Source organism: Balaenoptera acutorostrata, chromosome 15 (assembly GCF_949987535.1).
Source record: "Balaenoptera acutorostrata chromosome 15, mBalAcu1.1, whole genome shotgun sequence".
Lineage (NCBI taxonomy): Eukaryota > Metazoa > Chordata > Mammalia > Artiodactyla > Balaenopteridae > Balaenoptera > Balaenoptera acutorostrata.
Window position 1 is genome coordinate 40,425,371 of NC_080078.1, and position 22,760 is coordinate 40,448,130.

The 22,760-nt window shown below is 48.0% G+C and overlaps 1 protein-coding gene across 1 annotated transcript in view; it reads left to right on the top strand.

The window, feature by feature from the left end:
- PCSK2 (proprotein convertase subtilisin/kexin type 2) overlaps positions 1 to 22,760 on the top strand; it is a 217,749-nt gene that overhangs the window by 180,506 nt on the left and 14,483 nt on the right. Inside the window, exons 8-10 of the mRNA XM_007181830.2 lie at positions 4,925 to 5,100; positions 16,408 to 16,623; positions 18,622 to 18,722. Of these exons, the coding sequence (XP_007181892.1) occupies positions 4,925 to 5,100; positions 16,408 to 16,623; positions 18,622 to 18,722 (493 nt within the window). The remainder of the gene's footprint in view (positions 1 to 4,924; positions 5,101 to 16,407; positions 16,624 to 18,621; positions 18,723 to 22,760) is intronic.

Below are 22,760 nucleotides of genomic sequence, written 5' to 3' on the forward strand. Positions count from 1 at the left end.
AAAGAGTAAATGCTCTGTAACACGCAGACCCGTACATCTGGGCTGTCCCAAAGTCTTGGTGCTATCTCAAAGCTTTAATAACTTCAAAACTTTTTGGAAGTTTAATTACTTACATTTCCTTATCCACTTATATGTTTTGAAGAGAAAGGTTAATTTCCATTTTTTATTTTAAATATGCCTTTATTAAAGTAACTCTTTAAGACAACCTAATTCTTTTCTTAGTTTTAATTTTTAAATCAATGTTTGGCATCTTTAGCCAAAGGGACTGAGACAAAAAATCGAAATTGGAAGTGTATTATTCGAAATTCACAAAACCAAATAAATGGACAACCAATATAAATAATGAACACTTCAAATGATGTTTCTTGCAAAGTTGTCAGATTTATACCTCTGAGAGTATGAAAAAGGCTCGAAATGCATCATGCCTTTTGGGAGATGCTGTCTCTTGCCTTCAGTCCCTTCCAGGACTCAGGAGTTGCAGCCGGGTGCCCACCATGTGCCGGTACTGCTGGGGGGCAGGGATGCAGCAGTGAGCCAGCAGACAAGATACCTGCCCTCACACAGCTTCGAGTCTAAAGGGAGACCCAGACAAGGAGCAAACAAGCACGACAATATCAGATCATGATTGCTGGTTGCCGGGGCACAGCAAGTGACTTGAGGGCAGGTTCTACAGCATCACACCTGGGCTTCTGCAGAGCCCCTCAGAGCAGCCCCAGGCTGGGGCCAGGCCAGGTGGCATTGGCCTTACCTGCCTTCCTCTGAAGGCAGAGCAGATAGACTTATGCATCTGCTGACGAGTGCTCCTTTGAGCAAAGATTCTAAAAAGAGTTTGAAAACCACACTGTAGACCGTTATCAAAGTACCCTGAAATTTCTCTACCAGGGATGAATTGCTTCCACATATTTGGCCAATAAAACTCCTAATAGTCCAGTGAGTTTGTACATATTTTATCTGAGTTTTTAAATAAAGCAGTAAAAATCGCTTGTTGGCACAATGATTAGCATGTTTCCAGATCCTTAAGACCTAGACCAGCATGCATCGGCTCCTTAGCCTGCAGATGAATATTAGTGAACACAAAAGTGGCGATTATCGACACTGAGGTGTGGGGACAGATGTAGCACTTCCTGGTGTCCGTACAAGCTCACCTTTTGTAACAGGAGGAGAGGCAGAGGATTTAGCTCAAATCCCTGGGCTGTGCAGCCCCTAGAGCCCAGGGCTGCAAGCAAGCAGTGCAGCAGGCGTGAGGCTCAGGTTCTAAAAGGCAGGAGGGACTCACAGATTCACTGCTGGTCATGAATGCAGTGCTCAGGCCGGCGGGAGGGCAGGGGACAGAAATGCTTGATGTGCAGGCTCTCCTGCCATCACCTCGCTGCAGCCAGCAGAGCATTGTGCAAACGTGAGGATGCTGAGTCCTGGCTCCCTGGGCTTCCCGCTCTCCCTCTGCCTCTCACTCTCACTCTCTTGCCTTCCCCATCTTTCTCCCCCCCCCCTCCCCCTCCCCGCCCCCCTAGACCATCCAGGGACAGAGTCCCTCCCTAAAAACCCTTGGGTCACCCTGAGCCTGGGTCTTGGCTGCTAATGGGGAAGTTGCCTGCAAAAATTAATACTGTATCTCATTCAATTCATGCATGCCTCATTCCCTCCGAGCTTAATGAGATTCAAAGAATGCCGGGGGCCTGGCCCCTGAATGTGAATGAGAGCCCTCCTCCCAGCCCGTGGCCGCCCCTGCCTCCCTAGATGCTGAACAGTCAGAAGATTAATACACAACAGCTCTGATGTTCTGGGCGGCACAAAGGGAGCCAGGGCGGGATGAAGAGGGAGAGAGGCAGAGAGACAGGACCTGCAAAGAGAGAGGGCAAAGGGCAACAGCTGGTGACAAAATGCAAGGTCGCCACTGTTTGGCACGTGGGACGGTCCGGGCACACTTTGGCCAGAGTTGAACTTCTCCCTCTTTCCAGTGGAGGCAGGCTATTCAGTGCTGGTCATCTGGGCACTGGATGAGTTCAAGACCATCTGAGTTTCCTCCTTGCAGACAAGTGAATACCAGCCTCTCTGGGACATTTCCAGTCCACAAAGTGGACACAACGTGTGAGAAGAAGCTGTGCTCTTCAGTTTATTCTGTAAGCTGTTGGCCACCTTTGTTTGTTTGTTTGTTTTTTTTAATTAATTTATTTATTTACTTTTGGCTGTGTTGGGTCTTCGTTTTCTGTGCGAGGGCTTTCCCCAGTTGCGGCAAGCGGGGGCCACTCTTCATCGCGGTGCGCAGGCCTCCCACTATCGCGGGCTCTCTTGTTGCGGAGCACAGGCTCCAGACGCGCAGGCTCAGTAGTTGTGGCTCACGGGCCCAGTTGCTCCGTGGCACGCGGGATCCTCCCAGACCAGGGCTCGAACCCATGTGCCCTGCATTGGCAGGCAGACTCTCAACCACTGCGTCACCAGGGAAGCCCGGCCACCTTTGTTAAACAGACTTTTTAAATGAGCAAAATATAGTTGGGCCAAAAGCGAAATGTGGAGTTTTAGATTTCCTATCCCTAATGAAATGAACCATAAAACTTAGCTTTTGGAAAGTTGAAACCAGAGACTATGCTTATGCTGTAGGAGCTTTCTCCAGGAAAAAGGATATTAACTAATAATTAGACTCGTTGGCAAAAACGGTGACCTGATTTATGAGTAGAGGATGGAAAGTCTGGACCTGTTATCTCTGCTAGGGAAAAAATCAACTAAATTAGGTAATAATATCATGCATTTATTCACCAAATATTTATCAAGCTTAAGATAAATTCCAAACGCCATGCTGATGCCCAGGGACATAGAAGTACACAGAATAGACACGTGCCCTGTACACAAAGAACTTGCTGTCTGGTGGTAAATGAAACACACAAATAAACAATTGTAAGAGAAGGCTGACAGTGCAGTGCTAACAGAGGACCTGCAGAGCTGGACCCAGAAAGACTTCGGGGGAAAGGCCTACTGAACTCATAGGTTAGACAGGAGGAGGGTGAGCGCTGGGGAACATTGCAGTGCAAGCGCAAGGGACGGGCCATGCGACGTGGGAGGAGGAAAGAGAACCTTAAGAGAAAAGACAATTTTGTGTCAATTTCATGGGCCCTGTAAGAGCCTGAATCTTCCTTCTTTCTTTTTTTTTCTGGAAAAATGTTTACCTCAGAATTAACAAAACATGCATGTAAAAGCATTAACTTTATACACCCAATGTCCCAATTACCTAAACAGTCATTCTCATGTCAGGTTGCACTTCAAAACCGCCTTAGACCAATACCTGCTTAGGCCCTGTGCAAATATTCAGAAACTCCAGGGACCGGGGAGAAGCGGCCCAGGCACAGTATTTAGGAAACCCTCTCCAAATGACCCTATGATTGGGAACTGCTTTAAGATATACAAGCCTATTACCTGCAACTAGAAAAGAAAAATCAAGATGTGAAGGCAGTCCTATAACTTTATTCGACAATCAGCAGTTAGGTCTCATCCACATGAACTGTCTGTAGATTTTGGGTTGTTTTTTTTTTTTAATTTATTTTTGGCTGCGTTGGGTCTTCATTGCTGGGCACAGGTTTTCTCTAGTTGCGGCGAGCGGGGGCTACTCTTCGTTGCAGTGTGTGGACTTCTCATTGCGGTGGCTTCTCTTGTTGCGGAGCACAGGCTCTGGGCACGCAGGCTTCAGTAGTTGTGGCGCGTGGGCTTAGTTGCTCTGTGGCATGTGGGATCTTCCCGGACCAGGGCTCGAACCCGTGTCCCCTGCATTGGCAGGCAGATTCTTAACCACTGCGCCACCAGGGAAGTCCCTGTCTGTAGATTTTTGAAAGTGGTGACAGGTACAGAGGTTACCAATGTATATGAATCTTCCTTCTTTAAGTTGGTGTGCACACCACATTAGGTGATGCTTGTGTAATAATGCCCTTTGACCACTGGGGACAAGTAAGAAGGGTCAGAAGCCAGGCTCTGACTATGTACAGCCCAGCCCTTCGTTTCAAAACTCCCGTGGACGGAAAGACTTAGGTCAGCTTCAGCAGCACTCTAGGTCCCTTGCTACGAAATAGCGTATCAGGCAGAGAACAATCTTGGCCCCAAACAGCAATGTTTTGAGGGTAATGATGAAGGAACAAATGCCCTTCCCATTGGCTGCTGCTGAGTGAACCCTGGACAGGCTTTTTCTAGACAGCCCAAGGGTGATGTGAACCGTGGATGCCACAGGCCTGGGCTCCTCCTGAGTCCCTGTATACACAGTCACACAATCAGAGAAAAGTTCCCAGCGAGAAGTCACTCCTACAAGGCATCAGAGTAGCACAAACTTTACAAAGGTGGCCTAGGGGAGAAGGAGGACGGGGTGTATCCTGCACCCCACTGCAAATATATTTTAGAATGACCCCTTCAACATTTCTGTCCGCTCCCCCCCCCAAAGCCCCTTCTCAGCTACGATGCAAATGAGAGTTCCTTCCCTGCCCCTGCCCCTTGCACTGTCCTGCCCCTCCCCCCTGCCCTCTAGAATTGTTCCTTAAATATCTAAGAGCAATCGCCTCCCCACACTGTCATGCCCAGTAGCTTTATTTCTCCTCTGAAACGTGTCCCCCATCAACCCCCCAGTCCCTGGAAGCCAAGCTTCCCCTTAGAAACAGACCACATTAGGAATTCTAGCAACTTTTGCGAGGGGGATAAAATTGTCTCCAAATAGTTGCATAAGGAAAGGAGTGGGTGGGGTCCAAAGGGATGGAGTGGATCGGTCTGTGCACCTGCCTGATCCTCTGATCACACACACAGCGTGAGGCTGGATTCAGGATCGCCCGGCTGAGCCCAGGGCACCAGGAAGGCAGACCTCCAACCGCACCCAGGACCCCAGCCCCCTACCCCACCTTGCCTCCTGTGAACCGGGGACCGGCACCCAGCGCTCCCCGGCCCTCACTGTCCACAGGGATCCGGATGTTAGACCAGCCCTTCATGACGGACATTATCGAGGCCTCCTCCATCAGCCACATGCCTCAGCTGATAGACATTTACAGCGCCAGTTGGGGCCCCACCGACAACGGGAAGACAGTGGACGGGCCCCGGGAGCTCACACTCCAGGCGATGGCGGACGGCGTGAATAAGGTAAGGTCGTTCCTGTGCCAGGAGGCCCTGGGCCACTCCCGGGGAGGAGGGGTACGGGGTGGGTGTGGGGTGGGGGAGGGGTGACGAGTGGGGGAGGGGCGGAGCGGAGGTGCCGATTGAGCGCAGCGAGGGGCGGGGCGGCGGCGGAGGTGGGGCTGTTACCCTGTGCCTTAGCTCAGGTCTTTCGAGAAATGGACCCCAAATCGGGTTAGAGGTCCAGACTTATTGGAGGGGGCGCCTGTGAAGGACAAAGGCGAGGGGGCGGGGCCCTTCGGAGGGCGATGCTATCCTGGCCCCTGCGAAGGGAGGGGGGAAGGAGGGTCCCACAGGGAGCTGCACTAGCACCCCACCGTGCAGGCGTGGCTGGGAGCAGCCCTGGGAGCAGGGTCTCCGCGCAAACCGGGTGTCTTCAGAGCACAGCAGGGGAGCTGCGTCCAGATGTTCTCGTGGGGGAGTCAGTGCGGCGTTTTCATGGCTGCCCATCCCTGGGATTAGTCCGGGAATGGACAGAGCCAAGGAGCAGGGACCAAAGCAGCACCTCAAAGGGAGGCAGCCGGGAGCCGCGGGTCACTGTGCGGGTGAGCGGCCCGTGGGGAGCGGAAAGAGGTGGCCTCTGCGATCCCAGGGCAGAGTCCCCCTACAAACCACAGCCAAGCCAGAGTCTCCCTGGGTTCAGGTCCCAGGTCCGCTGTTCAGGGTCTGCGTGTCTATCCGCAGTGACCTGACCTCACTGAGCCTCCGTTTTCCTGCCTGTAAAATGGTGATAACGGTGCATTTCTCCTGGGGTCGCTGTGAGGTGTGAGATAGACATGCAAGTGCTGGCCCTGGGAGGCCCCACAAACGGCTGGCGTTTGCCTGGGTCGTTAGGGACTCTCAACCAGCCGCCCCAGAACTTTGAGGCATAATGCAGTGTTTCACTAGGCTTGTGGACTCTGTGGTCCAAGAATTCAGATGGGAACGGTGGGGATGGCCTGTCCCCTGCTCCACAGTTGCTGGGCCTCAGCTGGAAGGCTGGGGACTTGAATCTCCAGGCTGGTGTGTGCTTGCAGGCCCCTGCGAGGGGCTGAATTACTGGCCGTTGGTGCCACGGCACCGGCTCCTCGGGGCACTTAGTCACTTTGTCTTAGTCTTTTCCCAGGATTGGACTTTCCGTCAGGTTGATGCGATGCCCTGTCCCTGCCCTCAGCCCGTCTGAGACAGCCACAAAGATCCCTGACATTGGAATGTCACAGTGCAGTTTACAAGGGGGGGGGGTGTCACCAATAGGATGGCGGGGGAGGGGCAGGAGGTAGTGCTCCTGCCCCATTTCAATGCCCAGACCCTTAGGAGTTTATAGGGTGAGACTTCTGACATACAGACAGCTATTTCCTTATTGCATTATTCGCGGTGTGGCTGGAGAGAGACGGTTGCACATCCAGGCCTGGGACCAGGTGACAGTGAAAGCACATACCCAGGGAGACACCTGGCAGATGCCCCCCTTCCCCATCAGACATGGATTTTCACTGAGAAGCATTTTTTGACACCTGAGGCCAAAAGAGAGTCAGAGAGTAGGTGACATCTGGCCTCCGTCAGAGTTGACAGTGCAGATGGGCTCAGTGCAGTGCATCCCCGGGCGAGTCCTGTCACTCTCCACGAGCTTCTGAATGGCTCCATCACATTTCAAGGCAGGGTACTTCTCTCTTTCCATCTGTAGCGTCCCCTGCTGCAACTAAAAAGGCTCTTTCAAGTGTGATTGTTCTGCAAAGCATGCCAAGTACGCCAAAACTTAAGAGAATAATTTGTTATGACTGATCTTCAGCTGACAGCATGTAAATATTTTACAAAGTGGAGTATGGTGAAAACTACAGTTTCTCATTTGACTTTCCCCCAAGCTGTAGGAAGGATTCTTTCCTTATTTCAAGGTGAAATTTTTTTGGACAGTGTTATAGAATTGTGTGAGCAATGAGGTATTATACATGAGCAAAAAAGACTTCCTCTCAGTTATTTCAGCTGACTGGTCAGGTCTAAAGGAAAATGTACCCTTGAAAGGTGATCTCTACCTAAACAAAGGAGTCAGATAATTACCTGTTACACTAAAGAAATTCTTATGCTTGTCTTTGAATTTTAGCATCTTGCAGATAGGTTTTGTTTGACCAACACTGTAATGATAAAAGGGAAGAGGAAGAGGAAACAGAGGATAAGAGAATTTTCCAGGGATGTACCATCTGCCACAGACCCCACCACTCCCAATCGGATGACATCTGCTTCTCACATAAACATCACCTACCTGGCTCCTTAGGGATTTGAGTTTGCATCTCCTAAATTTTCTCAGTAAATACTTAACGGAGACAGCAAGCAGCTGGCATGAAGGAAGAGAAGAAGGAAACCTTTCCCCCATTTGTTTATTTCAATTTTTTCCTCTGTATAGTCTACGTGTTGAATTTACAGTTAAGACATTCTTCACATTACATATGGGAATAGGTGACAGACAGAGACCCCTGAATTATGATATATCCTGGAATTGACTTCTTAGTTCAGGATCCCCCAGAAGCAGACCCTGAGGTGAGGGCTGAGTTCAGGTCGTTGATTTGGGAGGTAAAGGGAGTGAATGGGGAGGTATAACAGGGAAGAAAGGGGCTATTAAAGGATTTGTTATCAAGTCAGCTACTACCGTCAACTGGAGCTTAATCCCACGGGGAAACTGGGAAACCATGCAGAACACACACTGAAGTTATCCCAGCTGGCGGCACGGGAGCTGGCGGAAGAGTCAGTGGTTCAGGTTGTTCCCAAGGGGCGTAAATGTCCCAGCACTTTCAGCCGGGAGGGAGGTGTGCAGGGCAGCCTTCAGCCTCTGGGGAGAAATCCCTTACATGAAGAGACTCCTGTGCTGACATCGGGAAACCCCCAGCGCACAAGAAACCACAAGCTCGAAGGAATACAGGCGACACCCACTACCATCTACCACAATCTCCAGAGTGCAATTTGGGAGTGCAATCTGAACTTGGCGTCATCCCTCTCTGGGTAATAAAGGACCAATACGGCGATGTGTTTGCTGGTCAGAAAAGGATGTAGCCCTTACAAAGAGACTGATGGAGAACAAAGCCCAGCTGGTATGGGATACGGCATCTTACATCACTCTGACAACCAGAAGAGGAATTCAGAGACCACTAGAGGGTCTTGAAAGTGACAACTGACTCATGAACTTCTTTCCACATCTTAAGGAAATGCACCCAGGGCAACTCTGGCACATTTTTGGCTGGCTCTGATGACTACACCCCAACCTCTTATTAATCACACCTCAGGGTTGCTACCAGAGGGAACATCTCAGGAATATTTAAAGACAAGGGAACAGAAAATCCTCTGAGGCACAGATGAGACAGAGCATTGATAGTTTATTTCCTGGGTGGGGGATGGGATGTTGCAAAGGGCTCAAACACAGATCCCAGATCTTGGAGCTGGAATATATTGTGCTAGGGGTCACTTGCAAGACTGGCTCAAAAGCCACCGTCCAGGAAGGGGGGCGGGGTGGGGGAAGGCTGCCCAGGGAGACAGTGATTAATCAGGACGGGCGAGGAGGAGCCTGGTGCCCTGCTGAAATTTAATGAGCGCAGTGGGCCTGACACAGCGGCACAAGTGCCGGGGCCTCTGGCGGCAATGATGCCTCCTGCCAAGAAGCTCTCAGGACTCCTCCAGGAGCCCTGACTGATGCTCTGGAACCAAACGAAGGTTCCCAGCTGCGCAGTGGATGCTGCTGCTCGGAATCTGCGGTTCGGCCTCTGAGACGCCTTTCGCGGTTACAGCCCCTCCTTTCACTTCTGAGAAGGAGAAACGGGGGGAAAAGCTGGCGGGTTTCTGGTGACCCTTCCTAAGAGCTGGCCAGCCCCAGGTGGGGTGGCCAACCGTCCTGGTGGCTCGGGACTTTCCCGGGTTCTGCGCTGAGAGCCCCACTTCCCAGGAAACTACCCAATCCCGGGCAAACCGCGGCAGTTGTCACTCACCTTCTTGATGGTGGTGACCCATCTGCGCCCAGGGAGAAACCCAACCACCAGGTTAAGGGACTGATGTGGACGTAAGCCTTCAACAACCCCCGTGACCTCAGAAAGGTTCATCACGGCGTGTTTGGATCCTGCTAGAAAGAGACAGGATGGCACAGGAGCCTTACCTCCGAGGTGGATATACGGCAGCACAGGTCAGGGGCAACCGCAGGTGTGGTGAAACAGGGGCTCAAGTGAAGGATTTAAGCAGAGGCTACGTAGTGCCACCCTCCGTTTGGCTTTCTTGGGGATCTGACACCCCACCCACTCCTGCTGAACTCCGTGGAACCCACGGGGGTGCGAGGCAGATGCTGCGGTCCCCTGGCCCGGGGGCGGCTTCCTGCGCATCACCGGCTGCCTCTCGCTGCGCCTCTGCCTGAGGACCTGCCGGCCCCACGGGAGGCGCTCCCAGTCCCAGGGCGCGCAGCCCGGACTGTGGGGCGGCCGACGGCGCGCTGTCCTGGGGGCAGGTTCTCGGGGGTCTCCAGAGGCTGGGGGGAGGCTCCTCATCAGCTCACACTTGGTTGGCCCTTCTCCCTCCCCCCACCCCTATGCCCATCTCATGCTCACTTGTGCCTCCTGAGATCGCCCCCCAAGTCCTGGTCTCAGCATCTGTTTTTGAAGGGGCATAAATTGGGACCAACCCCTTCTCCCTGTAGGCATGACTGGCAGTTCTCTGAGAGTGAGCCCCCGCTCCCAGGAGGGGTCCACTCATCTGTCACCCTTGTTTAAGGCTCTGTGTGACTTCACCACTACCACCAACATTCCAGGTACAGAAAAGAAGGGAATAAAGAATGAAAACATAAAACAACTACACATAAATATAATGCAATCACTGATATTGTGCCAGAGAGGGACTTTCTACATGTAAAAGAGGAAATATTTACCCAGCCAAAAAAGAGTAATAAACATTACTCCTAAAACCTTTCAAACTTTCTGCAACTCTGGTCATTGTTAAAGCTGATCAATGGATACAGGGAGATTCATTATACTATTCACTCTACTTTTTGTGACGCTTAACGTTTTTCAAATTAAGAGGTTTTTATTCACACTAAAAAAAAAAAAAGCAAAAAAGCAGTTCAGTAGGTGGTTAAGTTGTCAAGAGTCAGAATATACATTTAGAGAAAAGTGAAAACAGCAACTGTTCTAATATTATACAAATGGTTACTTATGGCTTGGGATAAAATTTTCAGGGACTATATTATATTCCCTGAATATATATATTTCAGGAACTATATTAAAAAGAGAGTTTTTTTTAATGCTGTATCCTTTTTTAATGTTATATCTATATAAACTAAATGGAACCAAACGTGATGAACTGTATCAGTCAGGAGAGGCTACATTATGCTGCAGTAACAAACAGCCCCCAAAGCTCAGGGGCTTGAAAGCACCAAGGTTTATTTCTCAGTCAGCTGCTCAGCCATCATGGTCAGTAGAAGGCTCTGCTCACCACAGTCTCTTGGGGATCAGAGCCGATACCTGGAACCTTGCTACTCACTGTGCAGAGGGAAAGAAAGAGCTCTGCACAGCTGGCACTGACCGGTAAATGGTTCAGCTGAGGAATGATACCATGTATCTGTCACTCCCACTCACAACTCACTGATTAAAACAGCTTACAAGACCCCACCCAAGCACAAAGGGGCATTATCATGGGCCTAGACAGTGGGCAGCTAGGAATATTTGACAATCAGCACCAACAACTACTACAATGAGCCCAGAAAAACTGCTGGGTGACCAGTGATCTTGTGAGGACAAACACACAAATGTCAAATGTGTCTGTAAATAGGTTGAATAAAATTGTTCCATGAACTGTGAATATGGAAAAGCAGTGTTTGTAAATCAATACATAGTTTTATATGGTATTTAAATATATATTTGTAAAAAATAATAGACATAAGTAATAAAGTGGAAATTTTCCTGCAAGTCAAAATGCAAAATACAAAAGAAAAAAGTGGGTAAATATATATATGCAATATAGATGACAAAAACTTGGTTAAGGTCTTTAATATATAAAGAGCTCTAAGAAATCAATGAAAAGGATATCATGAAAGAAAAAATAGGTACAGGACATTATCTTTGGGGGCTTGGTGCTTTACTAAGGTATTCATAAAGCAAGAATACTAATGAGCAGTAAAGGTATAAAAAGATAAGCTCAACTGATAGTGGAAAAAAATATATAACTCAAAACAATGAGGTACCAGTTTTGTCCACCAAGCTGGAAAAACTATTTTTTTAATGATTCTAAACCTTGACCCAGATGGGCTGGATGTGGAGTTCTTGTGCACTGCTGGTGAAAATATAAATTATTAATAAGCCATATAAAGAGCAATAATATGGCACTATGGATCAAGAATCTTCATTCATTCCTTTTCACCCAAAATTCCCTATTTTAAAAACTCTGCTTGAAGAAATAAACAGAAATACAAAGACATATATAAAATAATGTTCATTTCAGCACTTTAAAACCTAGAAACAGACTTCCACGTCTGTCTAAGAAAAAGAGTAAATAAATTAGGGAATGGCGATTTAAGAAGACTAATAAAAACTTATAACGTAGAGTAATATTTAATTATGTGAGGAAATGTTACTAATGTAATGGTAAGTGAGAAATACATTGTAAGCAGGGCCACAAGTGTGGATATACTTTATGATCCCAATTTCATTCTTAAACCTGTTCTTATATTTTGCATTTATATATATAACTGGCAAGAATACACAAAATATCACCAGTGATTTTCTGTTCATGGACGATCACATAGGATTTTTTTTTTTTTTAAGAAATTCACATTCTTTTTATTTATTTATTTATTTATTTATGACTGTGTTGAGTCTTCGTTTCTGTGCGAGGGCTTTCTCTAGTTGCGGCAAGTGGGGACCACTCTTCATCGCAGTGCACAGGCCTCTCACCATCGCAGCCTCTCTTGTTGCGGAGCACAGGCTCCAGACGCGCAGGCTCAGTAATTGTGGCTCACGGGCCCAGTTGCTCCGTGGCATGTGGGATCTTCCCAGACCAGGGCTCGAACCCGTGTCCCCTGCATTGGCAGGCAGATTCTCAACCACTGCGCCACCAGGGAAGCCCATCACATAGGATTTTTATTTTCTTCTTCATGCTCTAGATTTCAGTTCTTCCACAATGAATATGGTTTTCATTATAAAAATACAATGACTTTTTTAAAGTATGTCAATGTTGTATTAAGATGTCAGGGTGACTAGAAAATAAAAATGAGTGTAATTGAGTGTTTAGGAAATACAAACTTTATCAGGCTGGCCTCACCAGTGTCTGCAGGCAGATACCACCACTGGGCCAGGGCCTGGGGAGGGGGGTCATTAGTCCGGGTCACTAGGCACTGAGGAGGATGAAGGGACCGACTCACTTTAGCCCCAAGTCTCTCAAAGCGGGATCTTCACCTCCTGGGACAGGTGATGTGCTGAGGGTACACAGAGCCACCACACCAGCCAAAAGCTGGAACTTTACCACAGCCGATGGTAAGCGATTTGTGACATTATTTTATATTATAAGCAAAATACAAAATCGGCAAGAACTTTTAAGAAATGTGAGTCTGTGAAAGGCTGCTTTAGGCTATACTTTTAAAATTGGCAAGTTCCAACTCACTGTCCTTTGCCAACAAGTTAGAGCAAAGACTCAGCCTCAGCACTGTTGACACTTGGGCCAGATAATTCTTAGTTGGTGGCTGGTGGGGACAGGAGGCAGAGGGCTGCCCTATGTGTTATGAAAGTTTAGTAGCATTCCTGGCCTCCACCCATTGGATGCTAATAATACATACACCACACACATCTACCCACTAGATGCTGGTTGTGACCACCAAAAATGTCTCCAACGGTGCCAAATGCCCCCTGGGGCACAAAATCACCCCTGGTTGACAACATCGGTGGTTAAATACAGCCAATAGTGCCTTGGCGAAAAATTCTCTTTTTGTGAAAACTTTTGAGAGACATTAATCCCGCTATACTCCAGAAAACTAATACAAAGAGAGAATTCAAAGTGGAATTGCACCACATATTTAATTTCATCTAAATGCACTTGCCAAAAAAAAAAAGCAGGAGTGGTAGGAGAGGCAGAGAAGGCAATTCCATCGTCAACCGGAATAACATGGAGGGCAAATGTGCCCACCAATCTCCACTGAGCATGCGTTACAGAGTAAGGGCGGGAGACCCCCAGCAGGAAGCCCACCCCTGCGCAGTGCAGGCTCTGGGCCATCTACCCCCTCATCTCTGGGTGACCCTTCCACACCCCGTTTGGGGTTTTGCTCTTCTTTACCACTTGCTCCCTGGATAAAATTCCCTCTGTTGAACTGCCCAGCGTGGCAGTATCTCGATCAATGCAGTGTATCTGTCAGGATCAAGTTAAATTTGTAAGTTAACTTGGGGAGAACTGACATCTCTGTGATGCTGCCTTTCTATCCAAGAACATGACAGTGTTGATGTGTCTTTCCACCTGTGTCCCTCCATAGAATTTCAAAGTCCTATTTTTTTTTTTTTTTAGTTTGTTGAATTTCTTCCTATTTTATCCTTCATGTGACTGGTATGAATTGTGCTGCTGCATAGGATTGCTGTGAGGATGCAGTGAGTTACTATGTAAAGTGCTCAGATCGGTCCCTGGCACACAGTAAGTGCTGCAGAAGCGCTTGCTGCGATTATCATCTGTCATACCCTCCAATGGATGATTGCTTGAATGTGGGTCACAGTTGTTCTATCTTGGTTTCAGCCCAGCTGCTGTTCAGGTGAAGCTGGGGGGCAGAAGTGGATCTTGGGATGTCATTTCAACAGGAAAGTGTGGCATGCTGATAACAGGCCCATCCCACAGCCAGCTCTCAGCCTCTTATAGATGCCCCTCCCCACTCATCTGCCCCCAGAACTAGGGTCTGCTCCTCAGTGGCCCATCTTCCCCAGAAGCCAGGGACTATTTGGTGCTGATACCCAATCATTAGAAGCAAGAATATAATTATTACTGCCTCATGTAAACACACACACACACACACATCTTAGGAAAATGAAGTTTAATATTCCTAGCAGTCAAAGTATTCTTGTGGGCAAGTCTTACATCCAAAACTAATGTTTGCTGCTTACTCTTCAGAAACATGTTAGTTAGTTATTCTCTGTGTATCAGTGAGCAAAGCCGCATAACAAACTTCCCCAAAACTCAGTAGTTTAAAATAACAACCATTTAAGTCTGATCATGGGTCTACAGGTCTGCCGATCTGGGCCATCCTTGGCTAATCTCAGGTGGCCTCACTCATGCCTCTGTGGTCAGCTGTGGGGTGACCTACAGACTTGATGGTCTGAGGTAGCCTCCCCTGTCTGGCAGCTGTTGGCTGTGACAGTGAACCTGACTGGACTGTCGGTCATCAACCAGCAGGCTAACTCGGGTTGGCTCCCATGGTGCTCCGAGGGAGAGCAGAAGTGGGTAGGGCTCCTTGAGACCAATGCTTGGAACAGCACCACTTCCCACCACATCCTGTTTGCCGAAGCAAGACAGGAGGCCAGCCCCGATTCAAGCAGTGAGAAACAGACCTCTCCTCTTGATGGGCAGGGCTGCAAATCATGCAGTAAAGGGGGCATGAATACAGAGAAAGCCTGACAACTTAGAGGCACAATCCATCTCCCTACACCAAACTGAGAACGCTTTTAGCACTGGTTTCCTTTTAGCGAAGGTTGCTTGTCTCACTAGCAGCCCACCTGTGGGCTGGTTCAGAGGAAGATTCTTCAGGTGGCAGCCTCACCCATTTACCCTGATTCACGTGTTTCACTTTCCGAGGGTGCCATTTCTTGACATTGACCCCAAATCTGAGTCTGCTTGAGAGGGTGATCCCCTGCACCAGCTGTAAGGATGATACGTTTGTTTCCCTCTGTGTCCTGGTTTCTGAGAGCAGTTGCTCGTTTGGATAGAGTTTTCCAGGACAGATATACCAAGGTGCTGAAGACAGTTCTCAGCTAGTGGCTGAATCAACCTTTGTTGATGTATTGACTCAGTCAGTCACAGGCTAATTAACTCCAAGTCCTGTTAGAAGCAATCAGAATGTCACTTCTCATTGTCAGGAGGCAGAGAGACTTTGGCAGTGACCCAGTCATCCTCTCTCCTCTGGCGTCGCTGCCCTTAAACCACTGAGTTAGGACCGAGGACCGCTGGTGGCCGCGCAGGGACAGACTTTCTCTGCCGTGATTTCTACTTGTGTCCTCGCCCTAGAGGGTTACCCAGCGTCCTGGCCAGGCAGGACACCTACTGCTCACCTGCCACACGGCATCCCTGCCCTCCTCACTGCCCACCCAGCCTGCGGGGCAAAGCAGGGTAGCCCAGCCCTCCTGCCCCTGGGGTCAGAAGGTAGGAAGCCAGAAGGAATGGCCACTACAGGTTGTGGAGGCAGAGAGAATTCTCTTAGAAGACAGAGAACAGGAAAAGAAAAACAGAAGCACTAAGAAAGTGGTTTAAACAGAAAAGCAATGCAAACTGTAGGTACCTACAACTAAGCTTGCTGGTTATAACTAATTAGCATATGGTAGTAATCACTGTGCACATCATTATGTTTAAAATTATTTTTGCTGTATGTTTTACTTGATCATATTAGACTTTCTTCTTATATTTATATATTTGGTGCTCCCTTACACAGGTACAATATATAATATTTTGCTTAAAATAATTCTAGTATGATCCAACTGAGTAAAAAAAAAGTGTATTATATACACACACACACACACACACACCAACATATATATAATCTGTAAGTAAAATGTGTATTTTATACTTACAATATCTACATATATATGTAAACTTATATAAAATATATATAATATATAAAATAGAAGCTATACATATCTTTTATATCTTATTTAGCTAAGTATTGATATAAATATACAGGTACATTTGCATTTTTGCTGAAAAATGCCTGAAAGAATATATAAGAATTACATGCAGGGGGATTTTTTTTTTTCATTTTCCTTTCCATATACTTTGCCTTTTTACCATGAGAATGTACTATGTTTAAAAGCAGTTCATTTGTTAGTTTTAAGGAGATTCTTCCAGTTTTTCTCACTTTGTTATCCCCAGCTTAAATTGTAAATTCGGATGACTTTTCTATTGAATCCTTCCTGAAAAGAAAGATTCTCACGGTGCCCGGCCAGAAGGATAGTGGTTTTCAAGGGCAGATAGAAAGGAAGCCAGTCCTTGCGCTCAGCTGCTGAAGAAGCCCAGGTCCCCACCCGGACCCCGACCCCAGCCCCGGCAGGACCCCCTGCAGCCCGCGCATCTCTCCCTGTCGCTCCCCCCCCCCCAAACCAGGGCCGAGGGGGCAAAGGCAGCATCTACGTGTGGGCCTCAGGGGACGGCGGCAGCTACGACGACTGCAACTGCGACGGCTACGCCTCCAGCATGTGGACCATCTCCATCAACTCGGCCATCAACGACGGTAGGACCGCCCTGTACGACGAGAGCTGCTCCTCCACCCTGGCCTCCACCTTCAGCAACGGGCGCAAGCGCAACCCCGAGGCCGGCGTGGTGAGTGCGAGGCCGGGTGGGCGGACACTCCTGACGTCATGTGCAGACACAGTGACGTCATGGGAGGAGGAGCTCCCCGCCCCCTTTCCCTCAAAGAGTCAGCGCCTATCCCCGGGGGAGATCCACCCTCTTCCAGGCTGGTGATGCCTTGTTATCAAGGTAGAGACCTACGATAAACGAGAACGTGATGACCTCCTTCCCGCTCATGTTCCATCGATTTTCTTGTTCATTGTTTTGGCTTACAAGTAATGATGAACGCTGGTTTGCCCCCAGCACGTCACTTATAAGGATAACTAATATTAAGAACTGGGGCATCACACCTGCACCCATCTGTGCCAAGAACTCATCCATTTATTACAGTAATTTAAAACTAGCATCCATGGACGGACTTTTCTGGGTCCATAAAACCCCCCAAATTGGGCACATGTGTGTCTTCTCAAAGGAAGAGTCGTGTGTTCCAGCGTATTTTAAAATGGGTCCATGACTGAGAAAACAAAAAGGTTAGGAATCACAAACTTATTTATTGCACTTTGAGCACCTCTTCCTTCCTGGGCACCGAGGTTTAATAGTGAATTTTCCAAGGCCCCTAGAAATATATGTCTGTAGGGCATAATGAGCATTTTTGGATCTCTTCCTCTCTCTGGGTATGTCACTCACATAGGGGCCTTTCCTCAGTCTTCCAAGCCTGGAATCCAGTGGTTGGTTCAGGAGTCCCGCTGAGATACATCCTGCCCGGCCTCCGCCTCCTCTGGGGTTGGGAGGAACACAGTCACCAATACCAGCTAGTCCTGCAGTCCCAAGTGCCTGCCTGGGCTCCACCTGACCAGCTGGCCAGGCTCCCACGTGACCCAGGAGAAACCTTTTACCTACAGGAGACACAGACCTTAGCCTGACTCCCTCCATGAGCCTGGGTCTCCCCCTGGTCTTGGGGAGGACGGAGATTGTGTCAGCTCCTCCCACGCAGAAGGAGGTTTCGCCTCTCTCATCCTACAAGCTACATGGGCAGAAAGGGATGAGTGAGAGCGGCCCCAATCCTGTTCTGTTTGTAAGGCTTCTCCTCCCCCTAGACACTCCCCTCCCTGCCCCAAGAGCCTCCCAATGGTGTCACTTGGTACTCAACGCCTGTCTATGACTCTCTTTCTACGACGGCTGGGGAGGGGCCTTGAGTTCTCTTTGAATATTGTCATTTTCCGCAAGTAGATGCTTTTAAACCTCCCTGATACTTTGTCCCCCAAAATAATAGGCCCACTTGGGGAGCCTACAGACAAACAGGAGGAAGGAGTATTCTCGTGGTTTATAAATGATCTTAATGAAAACCCTGGCTCTCGCAAACACTGCAAATGGGGATTTTCTCTTTGTAAAATCCTTTAAAACTCAGTTGATCAGCCTTCCGTGGGGTGATCACTCATGTATCAGATGTGTTCCAGACTCTCTCCGTGGATTTTAGATGTAGAGAATGTAACACTTTCTCTTTAATGGCCTGTCCCTCTAGGCAAACTGTGGCTGAGCTTGTTTTGTCTTTCCTCTTTGGGAATGCCACCCTTTTTCCTGAAGGGAAAAGAAATTGCTGATGGACTGGCCCTGAGCTTTCCAAGCCAATCCCAATGCAACAAAATTCGCCATTGCTTTGACTATGGTGGTGATATTGGCTTGTCACTTTCCACCTATGATGTTTCCTTTTAGGATCCAGAAGATAAATGTCTCTCTGGTCTCTAGAATAGCTGCAGATACGCTTCTCTGAACAATTGGCTTGCTTTTATCTTGTGGATACTGTAACTATAACTGATTGTGTTTCCCTTTTTGCACGGGCTACTAGGAAACTCAGATAAAATGCATGGCAAAATAGATACATGGGTGCTAAGCTTATCCTTACCTTCATCTTAATCTTCTTCAGAACAAGGCAGAGTTTAAGTAAAAGAAACAGAAAATCCTCTGCTCCATGTCGTTTTGGGTTTAAAGCAGTGTGACTCACTCATTACTCACTATCTTCCCCTCCAGGCAACCACAGATTTGTACGGCAACTGCACCCTGAGGCATTCTGGGACATCCGCGGCTGCTCCCGAGGCAGCTGGAGTATTTGCACTGGCTTTAGAGGCTAAGTATGTTTCCTGCTCGGGACCAAGGACCGGTTCTGCAGGGTGGACTGAGACATGTCTCCCCACCCAATACCAGGTGTCCACAGAGGCAAAAGTGGGTGTGAGAGTCAGTAAATAGTCAGGGCCAATGAACTCTGGTGGGCATTGCTAAATGATACACACACACACATACACACACACACACACACACACCACAAAACTACATCCCTGAGAGAGCACAAGAGCCCAACGTCCAACCACGCATAGGGACACATAGATGTTTTCTTGGTGAAAACACCCTTTCATCTTCTGTGGATCCCGTGGCTGTTTTACTCTAATAATACTCCCAAACAGCTAAATGAAGGAAAACCATTGCCAAGCCGGGTATCCAGCAAGGTTTTCAGAACACGTGTTAAACAGGATGTTCTCGCTCCAGATTTGTTAACTTATAAGGCTGAACTCATTTTAACACTGAGACAAGGTGGGCGAAGTCACACAACGTAGACCAAGAAATGGGCTTTGCTGGGAAACCAGCCAGCTACCGGAGAGGGGAGACCATCCCCTCTTCTCACCACCTCCGCAGAGGCCACACGTCAGTACAGCTGGACCCATCTTGGATTTGGGCATCAGCAGAGGTCCCTGCCCACCCACTCCCCTGTCTTCTCTTAGTGCAAACCAGAGGCTGGCCTTGGGTTTGAACAATGAACTTGTGGCTTCAGGCACCACCCATAAGTGCAAATGTAAGTGACCATTGCTCCAAAACAAAGTGTGCCTAAGTGGTGATTACATTCTTTTCTGTAAGGAAATCTGCAAGTGTGCTAAAGAATGGAGAATAATCGGTGCAGAGCCCATGAATCTGTTTAAAGTTCCAGCAGCCTGCTCCATTACTTTGATGTATGTAAGGGGTCACTCTGTAGGCATATGGGCCTGGGAAAGTGACTTTTTGCTTGCCAGAATCTAAGGAGACTTTGAGTCAAGTTCTGCCCTCTTAGATTTAAGGGGAGACCAGGAACCCCTTCTTGTTCCCTGTCCTGCAAATGTAAGTGCAAATGCCCGCTAGGCAGGGAATTATCCGAGAATACAGAACCAGCAACTTATAAGAAGTTGAATTCAGGCTCCTGGGGAGGGGAAGTTGAGTTCCCGTCCCTGTCAGCCATTGCTAGGCAACCGGAGCTTCTAGCATCATTCTTCAGGCAGCCCTGCTTGACTCTCCACATATGCAGTGCATTTTTTGACTTGCAAAGGAGGTAAGAGCTGATTCCTAGAATAGGAAAGGACTTCAAAAGATTATCTAGTCCAACCCCTCTGCCTTTAAGCAGAAAAGACATCATTATTCTCCTTTTACAGATAAGGCCCCAAATTGGGAGTGACTTCTCTTTTGGACCAGGCCAAGCTTTGATTCTTTTAACAAAAGTCAGTTGGACATTTTAGGAAAGAGGAGATGGACACTGGTCAAAGCCTTCCTATTAAGCACAGAGACCAAAACTTACTCTCATATTATGTGCATTTCCTGAACATGAAGCTGTTCCTCTCAGGGCCTGTTGGGTCCTGGAGTCTGAGCTGGCCTCGCTCACTCCAGCTGGGAGCAGACAAACAGAGGGGGGCTGCTGCCTGCCACAGAGCCTCGCAGAGGACAGGGAACAAGAAGGGGTTCCTGGTCTCCCCTTAAATCTAAGAGGGCAGAACTTGACTCAAAGTCTCCTTAGATTCTGGCAAGCAAAAAGTCACTTTCCCAGGCCTATATGCCTACAGAGTGACCCCTTACATACATCAAAGTAATGGAGCAGGCTGCTGGAACTTTAAACAGATTCATGGGCTCTGCACCGATTATTCTCCATTCTTTAGCACACTTGCAGATTTCTTTACAGAAAAGAATGCAATCACCACTTAGGCACACTTTGTTTTGGAGCAATGGTCATGAATTGAGTGCTCTCTATTGCCATAAAGAGGGAAAAAATGATACCTGGCGGTAGGTGGTTCAAGCCCATCTTGGCAGCCAGTCCTCAAAAATTCCTCAGAACACCAATCACTTGAGTTGGAAACACACCCTGAGATTAGAGTTTGATGCAAGTGATTTATTAAGAGAGGGCTCCCGGCAGAGACCACTGCGGAGGAGAGGAAGCAGGTTAAGGGAGCGGAAGAAGCTGAGCAAGGATGCGATTTCAGAAGTTCTGGCCTCAGCCTGATCCCAGGGAGAGCTCTGGAGGGTAAATTATGCCTCAGAGTTTGTTCCACATCAAGGCAAGGGAGCTAGGCTGCCATATTCTTGTGCTGTTCGGCTAAGAGCCCCACCTGGGAAAGTAAACTCCAAGGCTTCTCTGTGGGCCAAGAGGCTCCAACAGCCAAGAGCTGAAACCACTGCTCAGCATGAAATAGCCCCAGGAGAGAGCCCGGAGGGCCGAGGAGGGAAAGACTCTCCAGGAACACTTCCTACAATTCATCTCTCTTTATCTTCAGACGAGGCAGCTGGGAGTCCTTGGTGACACATGTGGCAGCAGTCGAGGGCTGTTTCCCACCCAGAGGTCCAATAAGAAAGCTTTTCCAAAGCAACTTGAATACAGTAAACAAATGCATTCCCATCGGGACCATGGAAGAGGGAGAATGACCACCCCCATGGCTCCAGGGGACAAAGGGAAACCACGCCTCTGTCCTGACCAGTCATCACCTTGTTGTTTAATCTCATAAAACGCTTTTCTGCCAAATGCTTGAAAATGCCTTCTTGAGTTGTTGGGAACATTGCTCACATTTCCCAGTGAGACCAATATTAGAGAAATTCCGGAGAATTTCTTTAGTGGGGAGTTACTGCTGTCTTCAGATATTTGGGGTTCTCTCCATGACCCCAGGCTTTCTGGGTGGTTCAAGAGGGCTGAGCTGGGTTTGAGGGGTAGATGTCAAAAGAGGCAAACTTGTGACCCAGGAGAACCATCCATAGTAAAGCGGCCCATATACTGAACTAGAACAGTGTTTCCAAAACTGACCTTCCAAGGGATGGATTTTTTCATGTGAGCTCTATCAAAGTCTGCTAGATGCAGAGAAAAGTGCACAAATATTAGGTACAGCTCAAAGACTTCTTGCAAAGTTAACAGATCCATGTAACCAGCACCCAAATCAGGAAACAGACCACTACCTAAGTCTCAGGATGTGCTCTTTGGTTCAAGATTATGTCTGAGAGATTCCTGCATGATGCTGTGTGTGCTTATAGGTTGTTCATATTTGTTGTTGAATAGTACTCCACTGTATAAGTGGATATTTGGGTTGTTTCCACACTGGGGCTATTGTGAGTAGCATTGCTGTGAGCATTCTTGTACATGTCTTTTGGTGAAGGTGTGGACGCATTTCTGTATATTAGGGAGTCAAAAAGCTGGGTCATGGGGTATACATAGGTGCAGGTCTAGCAGTTTTCCAGACTTGGTGCACTTGCTGACACTCCCTCCAGCAGTGTGTGAGAGTTACAGCTGTTCCACATCCTTGCCAACATTTGCTATTATCTGTCTTCTACACTTTAGCCATTCTTGTGGGTATTCCATGGAATTGCACTGTAGTTTTAATTTTTATTTCCCTGATAACTAGTGAAGTTGAGCACTGGGGAGTTTTGAAAATGATAGATTCCCAAGACTCAGCCAAAAGTCATTGAATCACATCCGTAGGGATGAATGGCCCAGGAATCTGTCTTTTCAATGCCTTTTTCAGGGACTACAAGAGCAGCCAGCCCCGCGCTGGTCTGTGGCCTGGAGTGTGTGGCATCCAGAAGTACGGCAAGGGCTCTGTGAACCTAGCACTCAGGTGCCGTTTGCGGAATATGAACATCAGACCCTGCCTCTGGCTAGGTGCCCATATTAGACTGAAAACAGGGAATCCAAAAACAACAGCTAAACCGAGACAGGAGTTTATTTTTCTTTTCTTTTCTTTTCTTTTTAATAGCATAATAACAATATATTTAAAATAGAATATTAATTTAATTTAATAAGTTTCTTATGAAGGAGTTTATTTTTCTGTCATGCAGAAGATAATACAGAGGTGAGGAGCCCAGGCAAGTGGAGGGTGACCACCGAGAATCAGGGA